Here is a 21,378-nt window from a genome sequence, read left to right on the forward strand (position 1 = left end):
CAGCCCCGCAGGACAGAGCATGCTCTCCTTCCCAGAGTTCCTGTCGTGGCTTGCTGAGCTGCATCCTCAGGATGGAGCATGTTCTCCTTCCTAGGATGTAATGGAGCTCCCAGAGTTCTACCTGAAGAGCTAACTGGAGGGACAGTGAGTTGTAAGCAGCAGTGAACAGTTGTTGAAGTTGAGTCTATTGCTTGCTGTGGAAAGTATCTTGTCCTTGCCACATAGCCAAGAGTTGGCCCTAAGATTCGCTATGAAACATGATGTTCTTCCTACACACTGGGTTGTTGTTGTTTTTTGTTTGTTTGTTTGTTTTCTTCATGCTTTTTAAGGCTAGAAATATCAAGTTAAGCCTAATAATATTTACAGTATGAGCTGCTAATCTCAGAAAAATGTAGGAACTTCCTTTCAGGGAGACTTTATGATTATGTTTACTCTGATTTTCTCTGAGTTTATAAATTGACTTTTGTAAATCTTTTTAAACAATATAGCTGAAAAATAAGGCTGGAGAGGCAGAAATGGTCTTCATTTGCTTTCACTGGGCTTTTTAAAAGCTTGCTTCTAGGACATTGTCATTGCTCTTCCTCATCTTCTAGATCTAATTTCATAAAAACCATATAAATAGTAGATGTTTGTATATAAAAGATTACTGATGTCAGGTTTTTGGTTTTGTTTTGTTTTGTTAGAATTAAGGGCCTGCTTTTTATTGATTGATTGTTTTTACTAACATTCAGATGCGTTTCCATCCAACTGCCTCCCACCATACACACATATGAATATAGCAGAAATTAAAGCCACCTCGTGCTGCGATAAGTGCAGGAGCCATAATATACACCAGGTGTAGTAATTAGCAGGCACACGAAGGCTGCCTATTTGTCTGGTTTTGCTGCTGTTGCTGAATCCCCCTGTGTTTTCACACCATCAGATAGTTGGATTTAATTGAGGCCACATCAGATGAGGCATTACTGACACCTTTAATTGAATGAGCATCCAGGGAGGATTAACTCATAATATTGATTGGCTTTTAGCCACTTGCTCAGAAGGGTGTCTGGGTAGCTTATTAGTTGCCTTTATTTACACCTTTATGCAAAGAGTGCAAATAGGAAATCTTAGTGCAATATGTTTTTCTAAGTACTCTTAATAACTTTTTTAAAAGGACTGATAATAAAAATGCAAATGTATTTAATTTTTTATTAGCAGTTCTGAATAAATGTGTTAAATATATGTGCCTCCACATTTACATATACCTGGTGTTTTGAAATATGACGGTAGGAAAGCAGCCAGAAGCATTTCATCAAAGTGTTTCGGTTCTGAATGATACTAATCAGCTATTAGAAAATAGACATGGTCGGAGAGGATGCTGGAAATGCACAGTGCAATTACTGTGTGATAGCAGAGGACCACAGAGGACAAATAAAGCCAATAAATTTGAGCAGTGTTTTATGTGTCTTAGGTTATGACATATGGGCTATAGGAATGATCCAAATCCTTAGTAGTCTTCAAGATTTATTTTGCTGCTGATTATTAGAGAGTATTTTGCATAGTATTTTAAATTAATTTCTGACTCTTCTAAGGACAGATCAAAAATGTCTTGAGCTTTAAGAGTTTTTTTGTTTGTAACTGAGAGGGAAAGCAAGCATCAGTATTTCTCTTTATCCTATTTGTGGTTTATGTACTATACAAACATATTTTTACAAGTACATGTACATTGCTTTGAAACAACTCTATAACTAAGTTTACATATTACATTCATAAATTCTCCACTATAATAATAAATGCATGCTTCCTACTTTTAAAAACTAAATTTGTTTTAATCATTTCTGCCTCAGTTGTCAAAAATCTTCATGTTCAAGGCTTACTTTTGATTGTCTTTGGAAATTGCCTTAGCTTGCTTTCATATCATTTGCCTATTCTCATTCTTTCTATTTTTGTTTAAAATAAAAGATCACTGGGTGACACATAATAGCAACTGGAATGTATTGATACAGCCCCCAATACTCTGAATCTAAATCACACCCATCTCTTAGTATTGCATGACAGTAAGCAAGGAAAGGGAGCCAATAAAATTTGTAGACTTTTCTTTTAAATATTTATTTAATGTGCAACTGATGTTTTGCTTGTACATACTCCATGTAAGGATGTCAGAGTCCCTGGAACTGGAGTTATAGACAGTTGTGAGCTGCCATGTGGGTGCCGGGAATTGAGTCCTCTGAAAGAGCAGTCAGTGATCATAACTGCTAGGCCACCTCTCCAGCCCAAATTTATAGACTGTTAAAGTATTCAGTTAATGCATCCTACTTCAGTCACCAAAAATATCAACATGAGCTGAAGATGTAGTTCAGTGGTAGAGCATTTGCTTAACATGTTAGAGGCCCAATGTTCAGTCTCCAGTGCTTGAAAAAAAAAAAGTGCTATTGCCATAGGCAAAGCAAGCCAATCCTATGCACAGTTGTGCAGAACTTTCTGAACATCACATGTCTTCTTGCAGCCTGTTTTAACATGATCTTCCTCTTCTTCTCCCGTATCCTCCCTCTCTCTCTGTCTCCTCCTTGTTTACTTGGGTCTTGTCTGTCCACTCAACAGTATCTCCTCCTGCAGAGTCCATTGATGTTCACAGACCAAGCCCAGCAAGATGTCATCATGGTCCTAAAGTTCCCTTCCAACTCCCCTGTGACCCACGTCGCGGCCAACACCCAGCCAGGTTTGGCAACTCCTGCTGTCATCACTGTCACTGCGAACAGGCTCTTCGCTGTGAACAAGTGGCACAACCTTCCTGGTGAGTGAGAAACGGACAGACTTGGAACATTAGTCTCAGTCAAAATGGCGGGTCGTTTAGGGGCTTCACGAGATCCCGCCTGAGGCGTCCAGTGTAAATGTTAAAACATAAGCTGTTTCTAGCACCTGATGGTTTCTGTTTGATCCTTGTCAATAAATACTGTTTCTAACATAGTATTTTTTTCCTAACAAAATATTTTAGTATAATGGTACTCTGTGTTATGCCTGTAAATGACATAGGTTTATCAGGTAACCACTTCCCAAATCATTCATTTGGATTACATCTGACGAAAAACTGTCTTTGTCTAGAATCTACCAGAAGTTCTGCTTTCTTTGCTCTTGTGAAGCTCTGATGATCAAACCTGAAGTCCTGTACAGCAAATGCCATTCCAGTAGTTAAAGCTCTGCCCCCAACTAATAGGTTTTCTGTAAAACGCAAAAATAGGTTTCTCTGCCAACGCAGTAAGCCAGATCAGGCTGAAGTGAACAAGTGAAAGAACAGATTTATTTTGAGAAAAGCAACTCCTGTTGAGTCCTCCAGTCCCCAGAGACTGAGGTGGGAGAAGGAGCAGGAGAAAAATCACACAGCCGAACTAAAGCAGGATGCTTATGTACCCTTTAGGAGAGGGGTGATGAAGTGTCCACCACAAGCTGGGTTCGTGCCCATTTATAATGCTTTGGGTGAGGACTTGGGCCACCAGCAACTTGAGGGGAGGAGCCACCACAGCCGCCAAGAATGCAGAACTGGGCTTTGTGGTGACTCTTCTTCTCTGGAGATTCTCTGAGAGGGAGTGCAAGGTTTGAAGAGAGAGAAATGAAGCTTTCCAGATCAAACAGTTGGAGATTTCAAACTGAACACCAATCTTATCCTTTTATTCATGGCTTGGTAGAATTTGTTTTGGAGCATATAAATTACAGAGTACAAATAGTGCATACCTGTCAGTACTGTCTTCTTCCACTGAGTGCTAAATAGCCATATTCAATTGAAATAATTGTTAGAATACAAAACCAGCTGTCTTAGTTAAGATTTCTATTGCTGTGAAGAGATACCATGACCACAGCAACTCTTATAAAGGAAAAGCATTTAACTGGGGTGGCTTGCATTTCAGAGGTTCAGTTCATTATCATCATGGTGGAGAGCATAGTGGTGTGCAGGCAGACACAGTGCTGGTTACATCTTGATATGCAGGCAACAGGAAGTAGTCTGTCTCACTGGGAGTAGCTTGAGCTTTGGCTTCAGAGCCCACTCCCACAGTGACATACTTCCTCCAATAAGACCACACCTACTCCAACAAAGCCATACCTAATAATGCCACTCTCTTTGAGGGCCATTTTTTTTCAAACCACCACCTTCCACTCCCTGGCTCTCAAAGGCTTATAGCCATATCATAATGCAAAAATGCACTCAGTCCAACTTTAAAAGTCCCCATAGTCTCAAACTTGTTTCAAAGTCCGAATTCCAAAGTCTCTTCTGAGACTTATGGCAATCTCTTAACTGTAATCCCTTGCAAAATTAAAACCCAAAGCACGTCACATACGTCTAACATATAATGGCACAGGACACACATTACCATTCCAAAATGTAGGGAATGGAGCACAGTGAGGAAATACTAGACTAAAGCAAGACCAAGAACCAGCTGGGCAAACTCCAAACTCTGCATCTCCATGTCTGATGTCAAAGCACTCTTCAGATCTCCAACTCCTTTCAGCTTTGTTGACTACAACACACTTCTTTCTCTTGGGCTGGTTCCACTCCCTGTTAGCAGCTCTCCCCGGCAGTTATCCCACGACTCTGGCATCTCCAACATTTTGGAGTCTCCAAGGTAATTCAGGCTCCAACTTCACAGCTTCACACAATGGCCTCTCTAGGCCTCCAAGGACACTGCTAACACATCCCTGTCCTTGGTGGCTTTCCTTAGTCTCAGAGGAAGGTTCTATAATGCCTTTCTTATATCCTTGACTCTAAAGCCAGAACCATGTGGCTGAAGCTGCCAAGTTCTGCTGCTTGCTGGGACTGAAACACAACCCCTTGTTCAGTTACATCTTGACCAGCCTTCTGTTTTCCATGGTTTTCTTTACTGCCTAAGCTTGACTGTTCTGGAACTTTCTCTGTAGAACAAACTGGCCTCAAACTCAGAAATCTCCGGCCTCTGCCTTCCAAGTGTGGGGATTAAAGGTGTGCACCACCACCACCACCACCACCACCACCACCACCACCACCACCACCACCACCACCACCACCACCACATTGGGCTCTAAACTCTTCAATTCCTTTTCACAAATTGGAAACTTAGCTGGGTGGGATCTTGCCCTGAGGTCACCACTCCCTTTATTCAATTTCTTAATTTATCTCAGAACACAGGATTTAGCTCCATTCCACTTCCTGGCACCCCTTTTCTCAATCTGTACATTTTGTATTTTTATTTGCTTAGCTTGCTCCTTTTTCATTATAAATCTTTATCAGAGTTAACACTTATAACCACATGACAGAGTCTATACTAGGCTGTTTTGAGATTTCCTTTGTCAATGGAATTAATCCAGAACTCTTCTTCACTTTTGCCTCAGGCAAGCTTTTCAGACAAGGGCAAAAAGCAGCCACATTCTTCACCAAAATATCACAAGAACAATCTCTAGGCCACATATTAATATGCTTCTCCTCTGAAACCTCTTGAGCCACTACCTCCCCCACCCCATACACACAGTTAAATAACTCTTAGCACCACTGTCTTCCATGCTTCTACTTCTGTGGCCCATTAAGCAGTGCTTAAAGCATTCCACTGCTTTGCTAACCCACAATGCCAAAGTCCAAATTCCTTCAAACAAACACATGGTCAGGCCTATCATAACAATACCCTAGTCCCTGGTATCAACTTCCGTCTTAGTTAGGGTTTCTATTGCTGTGAAAGGACACCCATGACCATGGCAAGCAACTCTTAGAAAGGAAAACATTTCATGGGAGTAGCTTACATTTCAGAGGTACAGTCTTATTATCCTCATGGCAGCGTGCGTGGAAGATGTGGTGCTGGCTACATCATGATATGCAGGCAACAGGAAGTGGTCTGTGTCACTGGGAGTAGCTTGAGCACAGGATACCTTAAAGCCCACGCCCACAGTGACTCACTTCTCCCAACAAAGCCACACCCCCTAACAGTGCCATTTCTTTTGGGTGCCATTTTCTTTCAAACCACCAACACCATCCAAATTAGAATTATAATTAAAATAACCACTAGAATCCCAATCCAAGTCAGAAGAGGTGTCAGCATTTACCTACAATATCCCTCTCTTGTCTTGACCAGTAAAGGCACTGAGCCTAGGGAGTTGCTTCATTCACCGTTATTGTGGCTGGTCAGTGGCAGTGGGAATTCAGGTGTCCTGACTACACCTCAGTGAATTAATTATTGCTTCTATTGGAGCAGGAATATTAGGATCTGAATTTTTTCCCACTATAATTCTTTTTTTAAAAACTCTTTTAACATGTATTTTTGTGTGTGTATATGGGTGTTTTAACTGCATATTTCATGTGTTCAGTGCCTGAGGAAGCCAAAAGATGGTGACAGATCTCTTGGGACTGAAATTACAGACAGTTGTTAGCCTGTGGATACTGGGAACAGAACCTGGGTCCTCTAGAAGAATAGCCAGTGCTCTTAACTACTGAGACATCTCTCCAGCCCACCATAATTTTAAAAATATTGTTAAGAAGTTTGGAAAATGTGTTCAAGTCCTAAAGATAATTGGCTTTCCCTCAAAACTGGCTAATGATACCGGTAGAAATGGTTTGGTATTCTGCTTATCATTAAACCCGTAAAGTTTTTATGAAGCACCTGAACCTGAAGTGGTTGCACAGGTATAAATTACTGAATGAGGGCCTTATCCAAATTAAATGTAAGAGATTTTGGGATGAAGCAAAGGACATTCAAACCAAAACCTGGTATATTAGCTAAACTGAATAAGAAACCTTTCAAAAAGAATCTATAATTGGCATAAAAATTGATTAAACATAGCCATTTTCATGGCCAATGGAAATGATACAGTGTGTGTAGAAATGCCAGTATTTGATTAGAGAACAGATTTCTAAAAAAGTGAAAGCAGAAAAGTTGAGACAGTTCCTTACTCTTTCTGTAATTACATCTTCTTGTTTCTTTAAGAGACATGCATATATTTGGGAGGGAACATTTTAATAAGTATAATTGTTCATTTCTCCAATTCCTACTCATGAGAAGAAGACCAAACTAGTGGACACATTAGAGAATTTCCCTACTCTGTGTATAGTTACCCAGGAGCTTTACAAATACACATACATTGGTGTCCCGATGTACATGGCACCAAGACAGCCACAGATGATGATTCTACTAGGGGACTCTTTGTGGCAGCTTGAGAACTCCGTTTTAACTGAGTGACAGCATCGTGCTGGAGAGCCAGACCTTGAGCTGTTGGAAAGCCTGGGCTACACTGAGGAGCTGAAGAACACCTTAAGTCTTGAGGACGAAGTGCCTGACATCCCCTTTGAACCAGCTACGTCTCTAACTAACTTGCTTCCTTCCTTCAATATGTGGTAGGTAGGAGTTTCTCTCCCAAGTCCACTTTTTCTATAAACATGCAGAGTAACTTGATGTCTGGTTCGTCCACCACTAGAGTCCCGCTCATGTGCATCCTTCTGTTGCTAGCACAGGCACACCTTTCTAAGGTCAGAGCCTAGAGCCAGCATGGTTCTGCAGTCTTTGCCTGTCGTCGTTGTCTTCTGTGAGCTGTCGTTGCCCATAGCTATTTCATTAGTAGTATTTGTTCCCACCCCTCACATAAATACTGCCTTCACAGTGTGACACAGCAGCTTGCCGCACACAAATACAAAGGATGATAGCATGGGCATTCACCAGAGGAATTGCCCTTCTAGAATGTGATATCCCAATCTAAGCTACACTTACATCTAAAAATTCTATGCATAATTCCATTATATCTGTGCCTTATTTCAGACCTGTTTAGGAGACTGAGTTTTCATCTATCACACAAAACCTTTACCTGTTAGTATGTCTTGATTTAAAACAGAAATCCTTAGCAGTTCTTCTTGGTGAGTGTCAGATTCATATTCAATCAGTTTTTCTTTTTCGTTTTCTCTCCTTTTTTTTTTTTAAATTAAGAGATTTTCTATTCATTTTACATATCAACCACAGATTCCCCTGTCCTTCCTCCTCCCACCCCCCAGCCTTTCCCTTCAATCCACCCCCCATTCCCACCTCCTCCAAGGCAAGGTCTCCCATGGGGAGTCAGCAGAGCCTGGTACATTCAGCTGAGGCAGGTCTAAGCCCCTCCTCCCTGCGCCAAGGCTGCGCAGAGTGTCTCACCATAGGCACTAGGTTAAGTTTTCCTTGTATTTTAGATCCCGTTTTCTTCTGAGGACCTAGGGTTTCCAGAGCTGTTCACTGGACTGGCTTTGATTTTTCTTCAAGTAATATTTGTGTCCTGATTTACAAAATGAATACTTTCTGCAGGGCATTAGCTAAGTAGTGTAGCATATTCAAAGGCCTGGGCTCAATCCCAAGTATTCAAAACAAAAAAAAGACACAAATTTTCTTCTCTCATTAAAAGGACCTTGAAGAGCCTTCTGCTCATCCTGTGGGGTATACTGACTCAGTCCTTCAACAGTTGGAGAGGATGGGTTGAGCTATGGTCAATTGTTCTTTTTGTAGATAAATTGCAGGTAATGACAAGTTCATACAGTCCAAGTTCTGCCATCTGACCTCCATCCTAGAGCAGGAAGCTGAGCACAGAGGCTGCATGGCTTGCCCAAGGAGGCAGAAGTAGCACTGGAGGCTGGCTGCACTCCTGAAGCTCAGAGCAGAGACCCATTCTGAATGACACTGGCGTGGCTGGAAGTCATTAGCTCTACTGTGTAGACCAGAGGCTGAGTGCATTTTCCCTAACATTCTCGGTGATTATCTGTAATTTCTTCATCAGCAAAGCTGGCAAATCAGCGCAGTGAGACACCGTGGTCTCAGCTTCTTCAGTTTCTTACACACACTTACCTGTAGTTTTTAATGCCAATCTTGGTCTCACTCGGATTTTATCAATAGTAAAGTTTGCCAAGCATCCTTGAAAATTTGACATTTAATAACTAGAGAAAATATACCCTAATAAGTTTTAAAGTAATCTAATGAGCTCATAAAATGCACTGTTTTATTTTCAACCATCAACACCAGTCCGAAAACCTCCTGATGTCCGACAGTACGGAACAGAGCCTGGGGATGATCCAAGCCGTGCTGCCAGTACTTGGGCATCTAAAGGCAGATACTGACCAGGGTAAAGAGCAATCATCTGAGGGGAAGAATTCAGAAAGGGCCTAAAATTTAGTGATCAGAACTATGAATCTGGAAAGGTCACCTGTTCTACACTTTATCTTAGGGGTTACGAAGCCAGAAGTTGCAGAGCAAGCCGGTGGCATTTCCTCTCTAGCTAAAGTCTTTCCACTTTCGCAGAGAAATAGCTTACAAAACCTCTATTCAATTACAATGTAACTGTGCCTGCATTTATAAAACCATTTTGAGAATGGAACAAACTATTCTTAGTATGGATTGATTTTTCTAACTCATTTGCTTCTCAGGGTATTTTTAAGTCAAAACCATGGAAATATTAAATATTAATAAAACTTCGTAAAAATCCCTCACTCCAATCTTTAAGAAAATATTTCAGTCAAATGCATTTAACTAAAACATTTATCTGCAGATACCTTTATTTTTATTCAAACCTTCAATTGATTGATTTTTAGTGATGGATGATACACTAAACGTTCCCTGACTTAGAGCTTCCCCTTTCTCCATCAAAAATTGACATTTTTGTGGATCCTTTGTGCTGCAGCATTCAAAACTCCCTTTTTAAGAAGTAAGGAAAAACTAGTGTTTGCTACAGTCAGCAGATGGTTGTCACATTTTGTTTTCAGCACACTTTACCACTTAATTTTGTTTTGTTGCAGCATCAGAGCCTGCCAGTCAAGCATCTGCTATAGCTTATGGTCTAGGACTGGAGCCACCACAATGGCACATGTTCAGAACAGCACTAATCTAAAATAAATGTTTAATAAGCTAGCCATAAAAGCACCTGGACTTTTATTCTTTAAATTTCACAAAACTGCATGAGAGATTTGGAGGTTGGAAACAATTCTACATAAGGTTGACTTCTGCATTTTTGTAGTTAAGTATATGAAAAATAATGCTCTTTTTTTTTCTTTTGTGAATTCCAGCTCACCAAGGTGCTGTACAAGACCAGCCATACCAGCTGCCAGTGGAAATCGATCCTCTCATAGGTCTGTCACTTCTTTCTCTCTTTGCGATTCATTAAGCTCTGTATGGTGGCCCTGAAGTGTAGATTACAGTTGTTTTTCACTTGCTGGTTGCTGGGAATGGAATTTTCCTGATAAACCATTTGCATGCAAATTGGAATGCAATGAGCTGTGGCTATGCTGGTATTTCATCAACTCCCCCTCGTTGGTTTGCCTAATTTGAACAGGCCTAGGACGCGTGTCACTGAAAATTAATATGGATGCTGTAATAATGTGTGATTGAGAATGCGCATGAAGTACTGTCAGGATAATATTGGATCTTTTCATCACTCAGACTTGTTGATGAGCAGGAGCGAGGCGTGTTATGATGAATTGGCGCAAACGTAATGCGATGGAGCTTCTTTGCTAGGGAAATTTTCATAATAACAGTGGGATTCTTAGCAGCACTGTGTTGTGAAAAATAAAACTGTAATGCCAGGGTCTCATCATTAAAGGAGATCAATCCTTTCTTCCTGGGCCTCTGTTCAGTCAGAGGGGATTAATGTGCAATTGCAGAGCAGTTTCCAAGTTGAAATATATTGCCCAGCCAATGGTAGTGTTAAGATATTTGTATTCATTTTCCTAGAGTCCTTTAGCCAATAAATTGCCACTGGAGGTTAAATTTGTTGAGGGAGGAGGAAAAAAAAAATAGGAAGGTGACAAGCAAGAGCCCCTGGGAGCACCAGAGCATCTGCATGGGTGACTTAGGTTGTTCACTGCCGCTATGGTTTGGAGTCAGTTAGCCGCAATCTCTGGTTAGCGTCTGCTATTCTTACGATTGGGATTTCAAATGTGGTGTCACCAAAAAGGGTAAGCCTGATAACTTTTAGAATAAAATAACAAAACAAACTAAAAAACCTTAACTGCCGTACCATGGGGGTAAGCAACCAGCATGGATATTTGATCTTTAATTTTGGCAAATTTACCCTGAACAAATAAATTTGTTAGAATGTTACTATTTTACATATTAATTTTGCAAACGAATAAGCAGATTTATTTTTTAAAAATCTATTATGTTCCCTATTTGCATGTTACCCCCTTTTTTTTTTCATTAAAGTCTTTACCACAATAGACTACTAAATGATTATCATTCACTAGATGGTTTTCTACTACAGCATGAACAAAACTTTAAATTCAAAAACAATTCATGAATTATTTCCCCAGTAAATACTATTCTGAATTTCATTCTGGTCCCTTAATTTCATTTTGCTTTAAAAAGATAGTATTTGCTACTTGTTAAAAGTAGCAAAGCAAAATGCTCACTGTGTAGTTTTAAAATCAGGAAAATAAAGCCCATTTGCTAAGACATGTAAAACACTCTTTCTGAATTATAGGTTCACTGTTTGCTTTAAAACATGGCAATGAATATTCTGAAGTATAATTAAGTGAATTCAGCCAGTGTGGGCAAAGTTTCTTGGTAAAAGGCCAAATATTAAATATTTCAGGCTTTGTGGGTCTTAAGGTTTCCGACACAGTTATTTAACTCTTTCATCACAGTACAGAAACCACCATGGACACTATATGAACAAGAGTATGACTGCTTTCCAGTAACGCTTCATAGTTAAAGATGGCATGGGTCAGCTTGAGCCTGTAGGTCATGGCTCACCACAGAAGCCTCCAGATCACTGGTCATCAAACAGCCCCTCCACTCACTAAAGTAACTGGAGCCCAGGCTGGACTCAAGTTCAGAATGAGACCCTGGATGACCTTGAACTTCTGATCCTGCTTCCACTTTTTAAATGTTGGGATTTCAGGTGTGTGTACCACCAGCTAGGGTCAATCCCAGGGCTTTGTACATACTAGGCAAGGACTCTACCAACTGAACTCAACCCCAGCCTCCTTTTCATTAATCTTAAAATTAATACATAAAAGTTTTTATCGCCAGGCGGCGGTGGCGCAGGCCTTTAATCCCAGCACTTGGGAGGTAGAGCCAAGGTGGATCTCTGTGAGTTCGAGGCCAGACTGGTCTACAGAGCAAGATCCAGGGCAGGCACTACACAAAGAAACCCTGTCTCGAAAAACCAAAAAAAAAAAAAAAAAAAAAAAAATTATCATAAGTCCAAAGAGTTAAAATTTCTGGCATAGTAGAAAACATTTGTAATATATCTAGTGGAGTCACAATATCAAAATGAACTGACATTCAGCATCTTTTATTTTTAAAAATACAGATGAAATCCTTTAGCAGTTGGAAATTTCATCAAATTCTTTTTTTACCTTTGATTTATCACCTGTTTTCTTCATATAATTTTATCTTAACTTTTAAAACTTCAATTACTCTATTATACTTTTCAGCCATAAACGTGTATGGAAAGTTAAACATATGTCTATAAACTTAAATTTTTCTATGCATTAAAGGCTCAGATATTTTTATACTTCATTTAATAAAACTTGGAAATAAATAAAAATCTTCACACCCCAAAAGTAAGATTAAAATCTTAAATTAATTACACTGAGTTTTCTTTACAATTTTTCTTTGTTTTGTTTTTTGTGTGTTAAAGTTTCATTCTAGCTGGGCAATGGTGGTGTATGCCTTTAATTGCAGAAACTTGGGAGGCAGAGGCAGGCAGGTCTGAGTTCTAGGACAGCCTGGTCTACAAAGCGAGTTCTAGGATAGCCAGAGATACACAGAGAAACCCTGTCTGGAAAAACAAAAATAACAACAAAAGTCTCATTCTGTAGCCCAGCTAACCTGGAACTCATGATATAGCAAACTGACCTTGAACTCAAGGTCTTCCTGCTGCAGTCTCCTAAGTGCTAGGTCACAGGTGTGTGCCACCACCCCTCATTTCCTTTTTTTTTTTTTTGAAATTTTTAAAAAATTTATTATGTATACAGTGTCCTGCTTGCATGATGCCTGCATGCCCAGAAGAGGGCACCAGATCTCATTACAGATGGTTGTGAGCCACCATGTGGTTGCTGGGAATAGAACTCAGTACCTCTGGAAGAGCAGCCAGTGCTCTTAAGCTCTGAGCCATCTCTCCAGCCCCAGCCTTCACTTTCTTACAGTGTTTACACTAGTTAATTATGTAGGCTTTTTAGTGGGGCAGTGGAGATCCAACTCTGGGCTTCAGCAGTGCTCAGCACAAGTTCCACCACTGAAGTGTGCCCCAGTCCTATAGTAAGCTTTAATAATACTACTGGAATATAAAAGCAAGCACTCACTGGAAATAAGTCTTCAGTTCACTAGGTGGGGTGTTTTTCCTTCTAACAGCTCATGTGTTGATAAACATTATTTAGCTCCAAGTTGTCTAAGATTCGTCTAACAGATCTACTTCTATTACTCTGGTTTTATAGCTGAGGATTGTTATATAAGAAAGCAGATGAGAAAGGGAAATGTTTTGTTTTAATAATGCCATACAGATCTTTGAACTCTTTCTAATATATAACAAAATTCATGTAGTAATCCACTAAGAATGATCTTTATGGTCTAATATTAGGTATCTTTCCTTTTAACAATGCTGTTGAAACTTACTTTTAATGATTTGTTAATTGACAGTGTGACTAGATCCTCATTATAGTATCTTGAAGCCATCTGACCTACAAACAGTAACACTGAGCACTCACTTTTTAGTACCATCAATATTTTTCATTGTTCCTGTGCTTGGCTCCCAAGAGATTTTAATCCCCAGGGGTAAAGAACCGTAGTAAGATTATGCATGGAAGGAAATATAACGTGATTTCATCTAAAGCAAAAGAAGAAATAAGAAAGGAAAACTCACAGGAGAATTCTCAGGCAAATCGGCTTCAGACAAGAGAATATACGAAAGTTGAGGAACTAGAAATTGATTCCCATAAACCATCTGTGCTGTATTCCAGGGAAAGTCTCCTACTCCCCAAAGTAGTCATGCCCCAGTTTGGATGCTGCTTATCTAATCAAATATATATCCTACAAATATATATTGTGGGATTGAATCACAAAGTAAGTTTACTAGCAAAAACAGTGGGATAATATAAATGCTCTTATAGAATGGTTAGGATAGACAAACAAAGGGATGTACAAATGAACTAACGGATGGATAGATGGACAGATAGCTGGATGAAGAGCTGTTCAGTGTTAAACTTCAAGTAAGAATTCACTTAGAAAGTAGGTCAGCTGTTGAGTGTAGTGGTGCACACCTATAGTTTCAACACTCAGGAGATAGAAGCAGGAGGACCTGTAGTTCAAGGCAGTCCTAAACAGAGTGAGACCTTTTTTCAAAAAACGAAAGCCAAAACAAACAAAAACTAGTTCATCTGAGTGCTGGAGGAATATCAGCCTTTACTCATGGGTGCTGTGATCCCTCAATTCAGAATTAAGTGCATGCCCACCCTCCCCCCAAATTAGTGAGAATTAATAGTCCAGGAGCAAAAGTCATATAAAAAAAATGGCAGAGAGACATTTTAAAAGGTTCTGTGTATAGTGAAATGTGACAGTAATTGGTGCAGGAAGTACTGCACACATTGTTTTCCTCCGTTTCATGGACTATATATATATATATATATATGTTATAGATAGATAGATAGATAGATAGATAGATAGATAGATAGATAGATAGATAGATAGATAGATAGATAGATCGATCTCACAGCTTCACTGTAGTGGGGTTTTCTCTCTGTGTGTGATTCACTGTCCTATCTGTAAAACCTTCCCTCATCTGTCAGCAACTTCCTTTTGTGTGAGAAGGAAAACGGATTCCCCAACTGGAATTCTTCCCATTTTACTATTGCTGCTGCTTCCTACCCTATCAACCTCCCAGAGCACATTCAGTTACCTGCTGATTTTCAATGTAAGTTGTGTTAACGGACATTAGCAGGATTCTATATGTATACATGCATGTGGGGTATGTTCTGTTTATATCGAGGATAGTTCAGGCATCAGTGGTTTTCAGCACAGCCCTGAGAATATTTTAAATGCTTTGTCTGCTTGTTTGTTTGTTTGTTTGATCTGGGAGGCCTTATATTAAACCCCCACATTATTTAGATATCATACACAATAACTATAAAATGGGTATCTTTGAATTTTTATCAATAGTGTATAGTTTCTTCCCACAAAAAAAAAACCTGAAAACTGGCATAAAAAATTTAATAACTATATGCAAGAATTTGCTTTGACCATTCCATTCTGGTTTGTGGAGTTATCAAGCTTTCATGGTGTGAAAACCCTTATTTGTGACGGAAAGTCACAAAAACAAAGGTTCTGTTTGGTTGGGCTAATAATACCTGCCCCCTCCCCAGAGTACCTGAGTGAACTGCTCTTCTGACAATGGCAGATCCATGCTCTCCCCCAGTGCTTGGTGTCACTACATGCCTGACCTGAGCCTTGAGACAAGCCCATCTCGGGAGCTTTAGGGCTCTTGGAGACAGCTTAACAGGCTCTCTCATCTTATCGCTAAGTCAAGACTAAGACGTGCCAATGGGCTTTGACTTTTTCACTTACAAGGATCTTTAATAAATCCCCATTCTTGCCTTTGCTTACCTGTGAGTGCAGCTGTAAACGGGGAATGGGAGTTCCCTTCTAGTCAAATTAAAGACCGTAAAAGCCAGAGTAGTACAAGATGCTACAAATATTTCAAATATATGACATTTAAATCCTAATATCTCTTCCTTGTGACAAAATGTTAAAGGTAATAGATTGTCACAACATGAATCCATCCTCATGACAATAGACATAATGAAATGGTCAGAAACAACCCAAACTGTGGTGAGATCTCAAGGCTGTAATCTACTTGTCCTGCCCAAGAACTAGGAAGCCTGTTTGGTGGGTTGTATACCATTTTTTTAAATGGTAATATTCTACCTTTTTTTCTCTAAGCAAAACCTTTTTTTCCCTGAGATGTTGAATATAGTAGCTCACATTCTTCCAACAATTGCATATATTTCCCCTTTTGGCTTTTCATACTGTACTTAAAGGTCAAGAATTCTGGATCCTGTCTCCTCCTTTCCTCACCCCCAACTCCCAGTGTGGCAGCACTAGAGGATTTTTTTATCCATGTGTGTTTAGTAGTTTTTCTTTCTGCTTCTTCCCTATGTTCTCACAGCCTGTGGCACAGGGACACATAGGAGGCAGGTGACTGACCTTCTGGACCAGAGCATTCAAGTTCATTCCCAGTGCTTCGTCATCACTTCCGACAACCGCTATATTCTCGTCTGTGGCTTCTGGGATAAGAGTTTCCGGGTCTACTCCACAGACACAGGTAATTTTCATTTTCTTCATCAGTAAGCCAAAGATTATGACTTAGTATCAAGAATGCATTCTCATCTTACTCCCAAAAATAAAGAGGAAACAGTGGGCTAGATCATTTGCTATTGAGTTAGCTTCAGTATGTTTTTAAGACGCAGTTTTTCAGTAGTTTTGTCTCCCAAGCATATGCTTACAAAATAAATAATTTCATTCTGCAGGCAAAGCTGTGAATGTAAATACCATACACACATGTGTACATACAATTTTAAGGCAAGTGCACAAACACAGAAATATATTTCCATTTTCAATGATTTAAAAATGATTTCTTTTCCATACTAGAAAGACTCATGAAGTTGATCTTTTGGGAATAAACCTTGCCTTTCCCAATTCTGCATAGCATCTTGCTGAACACTACACCACCATGAAGAGTAGCTGACTATTGACTTAGCGTGTGACAGATGCTCTTAAAGTTCGCATCTGTCTGTACATTTGCATGCACTCCCTGAGGGACAAACTAAGTCGATTCAGTGTTATTACAGCAGATATAATCCAAGGAATTTTTGCATGTCAGAAATTCATACTATTGATAAATTTAATAGCATGTCCTTAAAGCATTTTAGAAACTGTTGAAAGAGGAGATAAAATTATAGATAATATATAATTGAATAAAGTTAAAGGTTTTTTGTTTCTTTGTTTGTTTTGTTTTGAGACAGGATTTCTTTGTGTAGTCCTGACTGTCCTGGAACTTGCTCTGTAGACCAGGCTGGCCTAGAACTCAGAGATCTGCCTGCCTCTGCATCCAGAGTACTAGGATTAAAGACGTGAGCCACCACGACCTGGCTTAAAGTTAGACAATAATTACATATTATTTCATTGTAACTAATCAATAGTACTGTGGCATGGATAGTTGTTTACTTGGTTTGTTTTGACTTTTTGGTGTTGTTGAGTACAGTCTCTTCCACTGTTCGATGCCCCGTGCCTGGAAGACGATATTTCAAATAGAAGAAGGAAATGCACGTTTCTTGATTAAATGCTGTGGGAGTGGGAAATTCTATTTAATTGAAATTTCTAATTAAGTGCTTTATAGCAAGTCCTCTTTCAGGCTTGCTAATAATCCTCATGAAATGCACAGGTCCTTGCTTCTCTTAATAAGTAGGTGCACTGAACAGTTGATGATTCTTCACTGAGTTGAAATGTGTGTTTTTGAGACTGCTGAAACACAGCTGAGAGAATAGGGAGAAATTACTCTCTTCAGCTGAAATATTTATAGAATGGGCCTTAAAAATTATTTGTAAAAAGCATTCTGTTTATTTTCTGCTTTAGGAAATTGATTCTCATTTTCTTACAGTCCACTTCATTTTGATGTAAGTTCACAAAAGCAAACATGATCACCCAAGCCTTTCTGAGCAGTTGAGCATTTTTTGTTCTGTTTTTTGTTTTTTTAGATATTTCAGTCTGTGGAGTGGATTATTTTGAAATTAAAATTCCACCAACATTATGTAAAACTACAGAGTAAATTGATGCTTTCTAAAACTGTATTTATAATACTGAATCTTGTGTTTTGAGAATCTATTTTAGATGTGTCCTTTTCATTGTTATAGAAAGAAGAACAACCTTAGCATTATCTGGTACACCCTCTGTCCTCAGACTCTGGCTTACACTTGATACAATCCTCGTCAGTTTTTCATAACAGTCTTTTAGACTGAATATTCTTCTCACACTTAGAAAAGTTATTTTAAAATTTACAGAGTAAGTTACCCCATCCTTATTGGCTTATAGTTTTTAAGTTTTGACAATGCACAGAATTACATTACCACCTCACAGGCTCTCTGGGTGCAGAACAGCTCCATGACCTCCGATCACCTCATGTCACCTGCTGGATGTCACCTTTTTCCCCACACCCTCAAGTCCTAGCAGCCACTCCCTACTTCCTATCTCCAGAGTGGCCTTTGTCAGAATATGGGTTGATTCATAAGTTCTATGTCTTTCATTTTGACATTATAGAGCTTTTGATTCATTGACATTCCCTATTGTTTTTATTGTATTTTATGCATTAAATACCAATAGACGTTTCCATGCAGCACTAATTACATAGTCCCTGTACCCATTCTTTTTTAAAACTTACAAATTCTTTGGCATCCCTATTATTGTTTCAGCTTCACAAACTCTTGTCACATGGACACGTGTCCTTGTCCCGTTTTTTAGATAATACAAACTAAGATTTAGAGAGTTAAGTCACATAATGAAATTTAAGTAGCTAATGGTAACAGACCTGGGTCTTGGACCTGGCCCTTCTGATTTTATATGTAGCATTCTTTTCTCACCACATCGACTCACACAAGTGTCACCGTCCTTGGTTAATTTGGAGACTGCTGTAATTTGTACCCTGAGTTCCATGCAGGCCTGCCATGCTCCATTAGACTTAACAAAGTTGATACCAGTCCACTCCCTCCCGACAGAAACCTTGCAATACCCTGTATAAAAAATACATGTCTCTGTGTATGTACAATATTTCATAAGAAGTAGCATTATTTTAAACTTCATATCAAATGGCTGACAAAAATTTATATTTTCTATAAAAGTGCAGAAAAATAAGTCTTAAATGATAGTCCTCCTGTATGCCTTCAATACATACTCAGCTGCTAGTTTTATTTAAAAGTCATTTCAGTGAGAAAAATAGTAATCTGTGTTTTTATGACAATAGATAATATCAACTAATTTTTTTCCTTAAGTCTGATGAAGAAGCAAGGAAAAATTGTATGATCAGTTAATACATAATGGCAAAGCCATCACAAGTGTTGAATTCAATTATATTTTAACACACAAGCCAAAAAAAAAATCTTCCTCTTATTAGATTGGGGAGGGGCATTTGGGTTGTAACAGGAAATTCTTGAAACGTAAATCATGTTTCCAGAGCCCAACCAGAGCAGCAGAGGCAACAATAAAACCTCCCCCGGCAGTGGAATGGTTTTCTGGCCACATTGAGATGCAGTGGTGGAGTCCTGGGCTGGGATTGTTTTATTTGTAGCACAGCTGTCAAATAAAACATTAACTAGAAAATTTGTTCTGTCAAAAAAGGGATATTCTAGTGTTTGTGGTAATTTTTGATATTTGTGCGTGGAGAGGTAGCGTGGTATTAAAGGAAACAAAAAATAAAGGCTGAGGAGCACTTATGAGATTATCAAAAAATAATTTACCAAAAGAGCAGCAGGTCTTTATACTGTGATTTATTTAGAAGAACGAGCCTCCATATCACAGCAGCAGCAGGGATTGCCGCGTTAGGCTGCCAGAGCAGGGAAAACAGACCCACAGACAGAACGTCTGCTGGAGTTGAGCCTGCAGGGTGAACTGTGGAGATACAGCTACACCGGGTTAAATAGGAAACTCCTCTGGTGTAAACGTTTATGTCTTCTTCCCGCTTGGAGTTTTCCTCCATTCAATGATTTTAGATTGTTCTTTTGGAGAAGACACCATCGTGTACTCGTTCACGTTATTTCAGTGTTTGTCGGCACCATTAGACGACAATAAAGACGCTGAGGGTGGATGCCGTGTATCCTCGCCACTTGATACATTTAAGAAAGCCTAATGCTTGGCACCTATGATGCTAGGGAAATACTGTGGAAGCTTCATAATTCTGATTATTTCGGGGGGAAAATTAAAACTAGTAAATTTTAGAAGAAAAAGAAACCACAGCAAATGGGTATCTATTTTCCTCACACCAACACTGGAGGAACAGAGCAGTGCCTTAAGGAGGGATAACATGGGAATCTTGGAAAACTCTGTGTCTGTAATGACTGCATCCCACCTTCACAGCTAGCTCTTCCTACCTGGTCCCTGAATTACTTGGAAATTGAGTAAGCTACCCAGCAAATAGTTCTCCTTGTGAGGTTCCCAGTTCACCAGGACATCTAGGCCTCCTGGGTACTAGTTTGTAGTACTCATACAACCCCACCGAGTTGCTGGATACCAAACAGACATAAGCCTACTACTCCTAAAGAGCACGTTCACTTCATGCTGCAGTCCCTGAGCTCTCGGCTAAAGAGTCACTGGTCAGACTGGGATCCAAGCATAACAACATGACGTACCAGCTTCCTTCAGCAGTTAAAACACCCGATGAACTCTAATTATCAATGAGAGGGCAGCCAGCCGCCCAGCTTTTGCGCTCTGCCCTGCAAGATGTGGTGTGGCCCAACCCACTTACTCCTGAACATCTTCACTTGAAAATGAAATTAAAATATCCATACACTTCATATTTAATTTTAAAATTTTGAATTCTTCCTAGCAGATGCCTTTGTAAGTGAAATGGCCTAGTGTCGGTTTCGAAGGCTGAAGACATTTAGAAGACTTGTGGCACATTTAGCAGTTCAAACACTGGCCTTAACAGAATGTTTGATCTGCCTTAATTGCAACAGGCAAATGTACTTTAGTAACTGTAATTTATAATTGAAATAAGTCTGAATGTTAATTAAATAAAATAAGATTAAAAGAAGAAAAAAATTTAAAAGTTATGTAAAATAAATGAAAAAAGTTAATTAAATAAAATTAAATAAAAAAAAGAAGTCTGGTTTTAAGGTTGGTAGCAGTGGGTTCTGCAAGCCTGCTGCTCATGAATAAAAAGATGCATTTGACTTTTACCTGATATAGGTAAGTGTTTCACTAGTTTGTCTCTAAATTTGAAACATTTATAAGAAGTTTTAAATTTACTGTAATCAATGATTTAAAATTTTAAGTGAATACTTTCTTATTTACATTTGTTATCTTGAAAAGTAGCCAGGTGGTGGTGGTGCATGCTTTTAATCCCAGCACTCGGGAAGCAGAGGCAGGCGGATCTCTGAGTTTGAGGCCAGCTTGGTCTATAGAGTGAGTTTCAGGACAGCCAGGGCTACACAGAGAAACCGTGTCTTAAAAAAACAAAACCAAAGAAAGAAAAAAAAGAAAAGAAAAGTTATATACATTTAAATGCCAACCATTAATTAAGAACTTAGGCTTTTGAATATTTGGTGTGTTCCAAGTTGAAACACTTTTTTTTTTCATTTCTTTAACATTTGAGGTTTTTTTTTTTTTTTTTTTTTCCTGCTGGCACTCACTTCCTTTTCAAGCCATGCTGAATATTGAGGGTGGACATTCTGTAACACTC

General features: G+C 39.2%; 1 protein-coding gene across 2 annotated transcripts in view; it reads left to right on the forward strand.

Moving 5' to 3' along the window:
• The window catches only part of Lrba (LPS responsive beige-like anchor protein), a 571,922-nt gene that overhangs the window by 520,816 nt on the left and 29,728 nt on the right, over window positions 1-21,378 (forward strand). Inside the window, exons 49-51 of one of the 2 annotated variants that reach the window (XM_006976444.4) lie at window positions 2,581-2,773; window positions 10,004-10,066; window positions 16,099-16,254. In XM_006976444.4, the coding sequence (XP_006976506.1) occupies window positions 2,581-2,773; window positions 10,004-10,066; window positions 16,099-16,254 (412 nt within the window). The remainder of the gene's footprint in view (window positions 1-2,580; window positions 2,774-10,003; window positions 10,067-16,098; window positions 16,255-21,378) is intronic. The other variant, XM_042279232.2, reaches the window with a different exon arrangement.

The sequence above is a fragment of the Peromyscus maniculatus genome, chromosome 6 (genome assembly GCF_049852395.1).
Source record: "Peromyscus maniculatus bairdii isolate BWxNUB_F1_BW_parent chromosome 6, HU_Pman_BW_mat_3.1, whole genome shotgun sequence".
In the NCBI taxonomy this organism is placed as follows: Eukaryota; Metazoa; Chordata; class Mammalia; order Rodentia; family Cricetidae; genus Peromyscus; species Peromyscus maniculatus.